The sequence below is a fragment of the Rutidosis leptorrhynchoides genome, chromosome 3 (assembly GCF_046630445.1).
Source record: "Rutidosis leptorrhynchoides isolate AG116_Rl617_1_P2 chromosome 3, CSIRO_AGI_Rlap_v1, whole genome shotgun sequence".
Lineage (NCBI taxonomy): Eukaryota > Viridiplantae > Streptophyta > Magnoliopsida > Asterales > Asteraceae > Rutidosis > Rutidosis leptorrhynchoides.
This window is the reverse complement of record NC_092335.1, coordinates 196,140,259-196,151,269: the sequence shown is the minus strand read 5'-3', so window position 1 is coordinate 196,151,269 and position 11,011 is coordinate 196,140,259. Positions and strand designations below refer to the sequence as shown.

Here is an 11,011-nt window from a genome sequence, read left to right as displayed (position 1 = left end):
TCACCATTCATTCAAATCTCAACAGCCAGATCCGAGTAGCCCAAGATGAGGCTCTCAAGGAGGAGAATATATCTCACGAACATTTGAACATTCTTGTCTCTCGATTCGAGGTTAGGGAAACTGGACTCCGATGTTATGCCGGAAGAATTTGGGTACCTTGTTATGGAGATCTATGAAACCTTATATTAGATGAAGCCCACAAGTCGAGATATTCGATTCATCCCGGAGCGGGCAAAATGTACCACGATCTTAAAGAACAGTATTGGTGGCCGAATCTTAAGAAGGACGTTGCAACTTATGTTGGTAAGTGTTTGACTTGTTCGAAAGTTAAGGCTGAACATCAGAGGCCCTCTGGATTGCTTCAACAACCGGAAATCCCACAATAGAAGTGGGAAAGGATCACAATGGATTTCATCACCAAGCTACCAAAAACGGTGGGCGGATACGATACCATTTGGGTTATCGTTGACCGTCTTACTAAATCTGCACACTTTCTAGCGATGAAGGAAACGGATACGATGGAGAGACTTGCTCAACTGTACATTAAAGAGGTTGTATCTCGTCATGGTGTACCTTTATCGATCATCTCAGATCGCGATCCCCGTTTTGCTTCTAGATTTTGGCGTTCTTTGCAAGAAGCCATGGGAACTCGTCTCGACATGAGTACTGCATATCACCCACAGACCGATGGGCAAAGTGAATGAACGATTCAGACTTTGGAGGACATGTTGCGTGCATGTGTTATTGATTTTGGAAAGGCCTGGGAAAGGCATTTGCCACTCGTCGAATTTTCTTACAACAACAGTTATCACTCGAGCATTAATGCCGCACCTTTTGAAGCGTTGTATGGCCGCAAGTACCGATCTCCTATTTGTTGGGCCGATGTAGGCGAAAAGCAAATCACCGGACCCGAGGTAGTCCATGAAACAATGGAGAAGATTGCTCAAATTCAAGCTAGACTTAAGACGGCCCGTGATCGTCAGAAGAGTTATACCGATCTTAAATGTAAAGACTTTGAATTCAACGTGGGCGACCGTGTAATGTTGAAGGTTGCACCTTGGAAAGGTGTGATCCGTTTTGGAAAACGTGGAAAGTTAAACCCGCGATATATTGGTCCTTTTAAAATCTTGGAACGTGTTGGACCCGTTGCATACCGTTTGGATCTTCCAACACAATTGAGCTCAGTTCATCCTACCTTCCACGTGTCAAACTTGAAGAAGTGTCTTGCTGCACCCGAACTTATCATACCACTGGAAGAACTTACAATTTATGACAAACTCTACTTTGTGGAAGAACCTGTCGAGATTATGGACTGTGAGGTCAAAACTTTGAAACGCAACAAGATTCCGATCGTCCGAGTACGATGGAATGCCAAACGAGGACCTGAGTTCACTTGGGAGCGAGAGGATCAAATGATGTAGAAGTATCCTCACCTTTTCCCGACTCCTCCATCTACCTCAACTTAAAATTTTGGGACGAAATTTTATTTAACATGTGGGTAATGTAACGACCCTGAATTTTCCAACGTTTAATTAATAATAATTATTATTAATACTTGTGTTTTAACGAATGTATTTTATTACATTTACTTGTCACCATGATTGACTTTTAATTGCCCGACACGTCTTTGTGACACACGAACTTTTCACGAATAATATTTCGGGTATTATTTGCATCCATGATTAATTATTATTAATCATTTTTAATTAACTAGTGTTAATAGTTAATTACTTGGGCTTTGTTGGATTAATTTGTTAATTACTTGAACTTGGGCTTTTATTAGTGTTAATGGACTTAGAAGCCCACCCTACAGCCTTAATGGACTAGTTAGCCCATATTTATGTAAGTATTACATTAGGTTACAACTAGATAAATTAGCTTAGCAAAGAATCTAGTTACTTACATATTTCCCACACCATTTTGCTTTATTTCCATTTCAAGCTAACACCATTCTTCCATGTATGAAAGTAAAAGCCTTGACCTTCCTCTTTGGCTCCTCTTTGGCCGTCCACTATGGTGGTGTGGGGGAGTGGTTTTGTTTTCAAATTTTGATTACATATTACTTGCATTCACCTCACTTTTACACACACTTCATTTGCTACTTTTCTTTCTCTCTTTTTCTCTCAAATATTTGTAAGTAACAAACTTATTTCTTCTTCCTTTTTCCTTCATGAAAACCGAAATATATATGCATGTATATCATCATCATTTGGTTGTTTTATCACTTGTTCTTGTTTATTGATTACTTACTTGATGTTGTTGTTGTTGTTGTTTATTTACTAGTTATAAGAATCAAACTTTCTAGTTTAATTCTTCATATCATCTTGTTATTTCAAGAACAAACAAGGACCTAAACTTTCTAGTTTATGGTTCTACAAATAATGTTTAAAGATTTAAAGTTCATGAGTGTTAAAATCATACTTGAAGTTCATGTTGTAAACTTAAAGTTTACTTTCTTAAAGATCAAAGCCTTGGCTTGAATCTTTAAAAGTATGAACAACCATGAACTTGATACTTGTTTATTTAGTTTATTTCTTCATATTATGCACTTTAAATTCGTGTTTGTTGGATAAATCGTCAAGTATTACAAGTTAATCTTGATCTCATACTTTCTTGAACTAAAAGCTAACTTTATAAGTTCAAGAACATGGAAGTTTAACTTTCTAGTTACAACTTCACATACATATGAAAGATCTAAGTTTCTATAGCTTATGGTCTACTTATTTTGTCATAAACAAAAGCTTGAAAGCTTACATATACTTTACAAGATGAAAATCTAAGTTTTATAGCTTATGGTTTCATTAAAGTAAAGATTCAAGTGTTATTACTTAGGATTTAACTTAATAACTTTAGATCTAGACTTTTAGGTCTTGGATCTTCAAGATCAAACTAAGAACTATGTTCTGCAACTTAAGATCTTGATTAGTTAGTTTACTTTCAAGTTTGTAGCTTAATATTACTTTTAGAGTTCATGTATGTGTCGAATCTAAGATCTTGATGTAACTTTGGTTCATCAAACTACTTGCAACACTTAATTGAGTTGTGCTACTTATCTTACACTTACACTTGTGTTATGATGGTCAAAACTTGGTAAAGATGATGTAAACACATCAACGAGTTGTACACTTGAAGCTATATGCATCAAGGATGAGAACCGTGATGAACGTCAAGCACCAAGAACCCACCGGAACACACTGTTTACTATTTTCTGGAACTAATCAGAATACCTGGGCTACTGTAAATTTGATTTTCAGTTAGCTCTGTTCGAGTAGATAATTTTTCGTTTAAGACTTGTCTTAATCCGAGTTACGGTTTAGGATCTATGGCCCTCCGAACTTCACTATGTCCTTTTAACGTTGTCCTTTTAACGGTCAAATGAAGACGAGTTTGGTTCTGGAATTTTTACAGCAACTAAAGGACTTATATACGGAGCCATGGCCACTGGTCTCACCTTATTTCAGTAGGTATAGAGGCCGTGGTGGCTGATCGAAGTCAGCCTTTATTTTAAACTCTTTTCTAGAACGAAACTTACTTTATACTTTTTGTTTGATGATGAATGATGATGACCCTTAAGACCTAATTTATATACATTTAAACCTATTGGGACGATTTACTGACTTAGTAATATTTGACTTAGATTGAGGACTTTTCGGGCCTACATACTTGCTTACTTCCCGACTCAACTTTACTACTACTTTACCACTGTGAGTTATAGCATCCCTTTGTACTTTATCTATTTTGGGAACTGAGAATACATGCGTATTTTACGTTTTACATACTAGGCACGAGTACTTAAACTTTATATATGTGTGGGTTATACAACGGCATAAACATTCCCTTTAGCTCGGTAACGTTTAGTCATTGGTTTTTGAACCGGTGAACGCGAATCTTAGATATGGATCCATAGGGTTTGACATCCCCACTCGGGCTAGTAGCGCTAGTATTTAACGGGTGTTTAATACTTCGTATACATACGCACTCGCCAAGTGTATTTTCAGGGGGTTATAAACGTTAAGTTAGTTACCAAGTGCCCACGGTTAAACATATACTTTATCATACTGTTTTGAAACGCTCTTTATAGCACTGAAATCTCGTGGCCTACCTTACATTACTGTTATACTTAAACTATAGCTCACCAACCTTTGTGTTGACGTTTTTAAGCATGTTTTTCTCAGGTGCTTAAGGTTGCTTCCGCTGTTGTACTAGTCATGCCTCGTAGACTTCCGCTGTGCTTTACTAGAGATGTCACCGCATGAAACACTTTATCTTGCATTCAAACTTTAATAGTTTTGAAACAATGATTTGTAACGACCTAAGGGTCACACACTATTATCTTTGCTTCTATTCATATAAACATACTTTTGATGTAAAACATTTGACGTTAGTTATGATGTCACCTTTTATCATGAATGCAAACTTGTTTTGAAAACGCATATAGTGTTTGACCTTGTAATGATCCTGTTGTTGATGGTCCGTACATGTTGATTTAGTACGAGGCGTCACAGCAGTGGATCATGTTGAAATTAATTTGATTTAACCAGGTTAAAATCGGTTGGCATTAAATTCGATGATGAGCTTGAGGCTTTGTTTTTGCTATCTTCGTTACTCGATAGTTGGGCTGGTACTGTGAAGATGGTTAGTGGTTCATCCAGAACTACTAAACTCACATTCGAAGGAATCCGTGACTTGATACTTAACGAAGGTATTCGAAGGAAATATTCAAGTGGGAGTTCGGGTATCGTTCTAAGTGTTAGTCCAGGAAGAGCTAGGTTAAGGAGTCCATCAAGGAGCAAGAATGTGGTGTGTTGAAATTGTCAAAAAATTTGGTTATTACAAGTCAAAGTGCTCGAGTTTAAAGTCGTGTGGAGCGTATCTACTTTGGTGATGAGGATGCGTTTATGTGCCAAGAGGAAGTTCTTGACGAATTTTGGGTATTAGATAAGGGTGCCTCGTATCATGCTACCCCATACATGAACGGGATGGTGAATTTCAAGTTGTATTCCAGTAGGGTTCGAGTTGCGGATGGGAAGACACTTGATGTCGCTGGGGTTGGTGACCTAGTTGTTAGACACTTGGATTATGCTCAGATCTTGAGGAACGTGACGTTCATCACAAAGCTCAAGAGTAGATTGATCTCTTTTGGGCAATTAGATGATGATAGGTGTCATGTTATATTTGGGGATCAAAGGTGGACGGTGTTTAAAGGATGTCTTATAACTCACGAGTACGAGAGGGAAACCATGTATATGCTAGGTGGTTTTGTAGGTGCTAAAAATCCTAATGCGCTAATGCTTTCTAAGATTGTTGAGGGGTCTTGTTTGAGTGGGAGCTCAAAGGGAGTTGAAACTAATGGAGATTCGGGTTGAATTAAGTAGAATAGAGTTTTTGTTACTTCAGGTAGACCTTCTCCAATGGAAACTTGTTACGTAGGAAGACGAACATGAGGTATATTTAGGAGTCATGGTAAATGATACATATGTACAATGTTATTGAATCGGAGTGAAAAATATGGTTTGTCGGAATTCGTGCACACACATGTGGTCCGTGTTCCAAAGGTGAAAGCAAAGGCGGTAAGGTGGACGATTAAAGGTGCGATTACATTCTCGTGCAAGGTGGATAATCGGTAATGTTCGTGTGATCGTTCTACCTACGGGTTTATTCATTATTGGAAAGATGAATCAGGTGGATAAAATGGTGTACGAATGGATCGCTTAGGCAATGGAGTTGATTCGGTCGGGTCCGGCTCAAACTACCCGTTATCTTCTAAAGTAAGTAGGTGGGTGACGTAGCCGAAGAGTAGTCCTTGTTCCCAAGCTAGTAACATGAAGATCAAATTATAGCTCAACGATATTTTTTTGGCGTCGAAATACTTCACTTGCTCGTGGGTGGGGTAACGAGTGAAGTGCGACGTTATTCGGGTGCAAATCCAGCGACATCAAAAGGAGGTGTAATTAATGGGTCGGTGGTTGCTATGGGATGAAAAAATGGTTGAAGATGGGTGTCGTTTAACGTCTCTTCAAGTGGGAGAGTGTTGGGAGTGCGAAGACGAGTTAAACTCGAGTTAGATTCTGTGCTAGAGTACTCTCGCGACCGCGAGGTAGTTGGTGGTGGTCGCGAAGTTGGGCTCACGACATGAACTTAGATGTTATGGTCATGAGAAGCACATCAGAGAAAGGGTTTGCTGAGATGACAAAACTTGCGACCGCGAGGATTTCTATCCGGTTGCGAGAATGGCGCTGACGGGAAGGAATTTGTTTCGACTTGGGACTCCTAGTTGTGTCGCGATTCTATGTGGTTTTGTACACTAAATATATTCCCATATGTAATCTGCAGTGTATACCTACTAAATTTATAGTAAAGAATACTCTTTGGTTGACCGAGGATTAAAGTAATCACTTTGATTACATATAACATCGTTAAATTCTTGTATTTTTTACGTTCTTGCTAGTTTCTTCGTGTTTATCGTATTTTTTTGTTTATTGTCATACGGATTTAATAATCATGGGATTGTCATATCTTGTTAAGGCTCACCTAATTGTTCCTAATGATTTAGGTGGCCTTTTTTTTATTTACATTTTTGACATTTTTATAAATTAGGGGATATTAGCCTTTTCTCGTTTTGAATTTTATACAAAAGAACTTTCTTTTATTGACTTTGATATAGTCAAAATCATATGAGCAAATTATGCCTTATCTATCACTAATTATCACTAATTAGTCCCTGATGTTTTCTTCAAAACTGCTCAAATTGTCCGTGAATCTAATTTATATGATTTATGCAGCAAAGTATGGCATTCACATTAAGAGCAACAAATAAAATGCTAAGATTCTATCTATTTTATAACAGTAGGCGAATTCCTGCAAATTGGACAAGTCCCATTCATCTTAAGCCACTCATCAATACAGTCCGCGTGAAAGCAATGTAGACACTCGGGTATACACCTCACCGTTTCCTTGACGTTGTATTCTGATAAGCATATGGGACATGTTGCATCATCGTGTCCCGGGAGACGCTTACTTTCACCCAAAACGACTTTTGTGTAGGACTCGATGGTCGCTTGGTCTAGGCCAACAATGATTGATGGTTCTACCGGGTCAGTTACAGAGGTGATGGTGCTTCTCCGGTTTCTATTCATGAGTCGATCTCGATAATACAAGAAACATGTGATCGCAAGAACTGTCATGGCTGGTATAGCCACGGCAAAAGCTATGATTATGAATTTACTAAATCCGTTAGTAGCACCTGAAAGCATTATATTAAAGGGCCTTTAGTTGAAAAAATAAAATAAAAACTCTTGTTTTCACATTACTAACTCGGATAAGATTTTTTTAGTACTTTGTTCTCAGACGTACGCAACCTAACCCTGTGACTGTTTCTGACCTTTCTTTTGACTATCCAAGATTTGATGCTATTTAGCTAGGTTTCACACCTAGACCTTGTTAGAGCAAATTGTGACTTGACCCAAAGAAGACCAAATAAACAGGAGATTGGGCCGGTTTTGGCACATGAAGAGGAAACATGGGTTATGTGGAATTATGCTCCCGCCTCCTGGTTTTTAGGATCTAATTGTTATCTTATTTTACTTAAGTAGAAGTCAGATTTACTTTTCAAGATTAATCGTTCTTGATAGTTTTTGTAAATTTTCAAGTTCCTTCAATCAAATAAATCAGAAATGTCCCACTTGTGTTCCTTTTATTTTTTACTTATCATATATCGATCGGTTGATATCGTCTCCTTTCCTGTTTTCACGGTGTACTGCTAGTTAGTTTTGACCCCTGGACATCTCTTATTTTCACAGTAAATTTTTCTAACTAAACAGAAAACGTTGTTCAATTTTTCTTTTATAACTACAAAATCTGAAACTGTGATTTACAACTTTTTTCCCAACTAGAGGAAATTAAAGGAGCATTGTTTTTTTTTTGAAAACGAATTCTTGAGAACATAGAAATGATAATTTTCTACAAAATGATAGTTTTAGGAATATCATTTATAAGTATTATGTTATGTCTTTTTTTTTTCTTTAAAAAAACGTCATAACGTTAAATAAATAATCAACAAGTACTATCCATACATAAGCAAACCAAACAAGACCTCTAGCAAGAAAACAACCTACACAAACGGGCTGGGCGGAATATTGTAGAGCCGGGTAGGGGCATCCGCCCTATCTGAGAAAAAAGAATTACACTAAAAAAAATTTATTACTAAAAAATAAGGTTTTTATTAGTGTTTAAAAATCTTATTGGTTTGGATAACCGTCCCATTTGTAGTCGAGTTCAAGTTCCGCCAGTGCTCACCAACAGGGTGAGAACACTACTCACCAACAGGGTGAAAACGCATTTAACTAGGAATAAAAAAGTGACCTGCCTCTCTTACGAGAGTGGTTAAGTCCCTCTAGGTGATTCCGTACTGCTGTTAAAAAAAAAAAAAAAAAAAAAAAAAAGTTAACGGATTTATAGACTCATAACCATTGTGTTATGTCGTCTTAGGTCATATCCATTGTCTATTATGGTATGGAAACCTAAGTATTTATGTCACCTTATGTTGTGTTCAATGGGATTAACAGAATTATAACCATTTCAGAAAACAGAAAAGAGTACATTTAGATAGATGTCTTACTGTCAACATAATTATTGGAGAAACATGTTATTGTTTTTGAGGTGATATCTTCATAACCACATGACATACCATTTGCTTCACAATATTCACAATCAGGTGTACCCCATGTTAGACTTATATCTTCGTTGAGCTGTGACGTCAACCCATCATCATATGGTTGATTCACAGGCACACTTAATCGCTCGTAGACCACACAACCAGTTTCGTTACTCGTCATTGATGTCGCAAAAGTCTTCGAATCAGTAGCCAGTATCAAAAAAGACGAATTACTTAGGCATTCAATCGGTTTGTACACAAATAAATTAGCATCACTTGGACAACTTAAAAGAGTGAAGTATTGATAGTAAGAAACTGAGAAAGGAGAATTTGAGAGGTTGAATTTTGAAAGTTTAGCAGGAAGACAATTTAAAGGGTCGTAAATTTGCATGACTTGACTATTGTAGTCGATATTTCGGACGACAAACTCACCGGCTCTGGGGAGGTTAATAAGTATTGTGTTTGGGAAAACGCAACGTAGATTGAATCCACGAAAACCACAGCTCTCGGATTGTTCATCAATTAATCGAAAAGGGAAGCGTATTGGGTTCAAATTATCACCGCAGTAAGAAGATTGACAATCAGTTGTTTCTCCTGAAGAAAGAAAAGAAAGTAAGAGGGAAAAACATAGAAATTTGTAGACATCCATATACTGATCCTGTTAGTTAGAAAGTTGTTCTATAAAGAATGATGATACAAGTATCTTGAATGAACCATTTTGGAAAAACATATGGGTTGGTAAATGGCTATCATTTAAAGAATAATCAAAGTCAACAGATTAGTTATTGATTGTGAGTTGTGACAGAGTGAGTTTTGTCTTGTATATGCAACTAATTAAGCTTGTTAGTTATATATAAACCATACCGGCCATAATTATCTAATGTACTAATACACGTGAACATGAAAGGAGTTTGATTGGAAGATTACGGCGGTCTAAACAATACTTTTTTACACCGATGTTAGTATGATATCATCATGCGTATATTTTATTTTTAATTTTTTTGTTGACATTAGCATGACATTGTACAAAGGTTTTATTTTCACTTACGTGAGCATGACGACTTTTTTTAAAACAAAACTTTCTCATTATTTTTTTATAATAATTCTTTTAAATGTTTTATTTTTAAATTTTCTTACTCATTGTAATAGTGACTTCCTATGACAACGCACGATTTGTTTTCAAAGTTTGTAGAGTATACGTTTTTTTATTATTAGTTTTCTTAACCGGAAAACTTATAATTTTGTAACAATCATCTTTATGTCTATTTTAATTATTGTTAAAACGAGGTTTAGAATTAAAGTTGCACACATGTGGGATATGTATTCATTGTTAAATTTATATAAACAATCAAACTTATTTTGGTATGTTATGTTATTTTGCCTTATTTGTGGTGTTTTCTAGTATTTTATGCAGGCTTTAACATTCTTATGATTCCCAAGGGACCAGTTTTGACACTATCAAAAGTAGATGGACTGCTGAGGTTGTGCAAAGAAGATTCAAGGATGTTTTCGCAATTTTCTCCATTATAAAAGAGAATATGATTTAGGGTTTCAACAGTTTTTACGAATTCATCATCTGCTTCATCATATTTCTCTCAAAGAAAACCTTAGTTCATAATATGTGAAGAATCAGTTCTTTTGATTCTTCTGTTCCAGTTTTATTACATTCTTATCAGGCTTTGATTGTGTATTTTAAATCTCAAACATCTTGTGACTTATTTCGATTTGTTCTCTGATTAAGGATTGTGTAATTTTGGCTAATAGTTGAAGTTTTATGCTATTCCAGAAGTTTATTGTATTCTGTATGTGATTTTTTACATGGTATCATAGCGGAATACGATCGATTGGTGATATTGTTCTTCATTCTAGGGTTTGAAGGGTTTCTTCTAGATCTGATCTTGTTTTCTGTTGGTATTGTGTTATCTCAATTGTTAAAGGTTTTGTGACGTCACACTTGTTGCTGTATTGAAGATTCCCTAATTTTTAGGGTTAGGGTTTTCTGGTTTAAAAGTGGTAATCTGTTGGTGCTTGAAAGTTCTTGTATCTTCTTCTGCTGTGATTCTTCTTGTCTTCCGCTGTAATTTTTTCTTGTGATCTCAACTATGGTTGAACTACAAAGGGGAGTCTCGAATTTATTCGTGTTATTCCTTGTGTGTTTATTTGTTTTCCTTGAATTATTATCTTGTCTTGCGTTGCTTGGTTTCTTGTTGATTATTTGTGTGTTTCTATTATTGTTTTCATTATGGGTGATGAAACTGCTCTTACTCTTATTAATAAACTTGATTTTGGTGATCCTCTTTATTTGCATCCTAGTGATACTACTGGTACACCACTTGCTTCTGTCAAATTAAAAGGAAC

At 36.3% G+C, this 11,011-nt stretch overlaps 1 protein-coding gene across 1 annotated transcript; it reads right to left on the bottom strand.

Moving 5' to 3' along the window:
• Positions 1-6,833: 6,833 nt before the first annotated feature.
• LOC139900737 (putative RING-H2 finger protein ATL21A) lies at positions 6,834-9,524 on the bottom strand. Its single transcript, XM_071883495.1, has 3 exons — positions 9,518-9,524; positions 8,618-9,247; positions 6,834-7,243 (listed from the first exon to the last, which is right to left on the bottom strand). Exons 1-3 carry the CDS (start codon positions 9,522-9,524, stop codon positions 6,834-6,836), a joined length of 1,047 nt encoding a protein of 348 aa, XP_071739596.1.
• Positions 9,525-11,011: the final 1,487 nt, after the last annotated feature.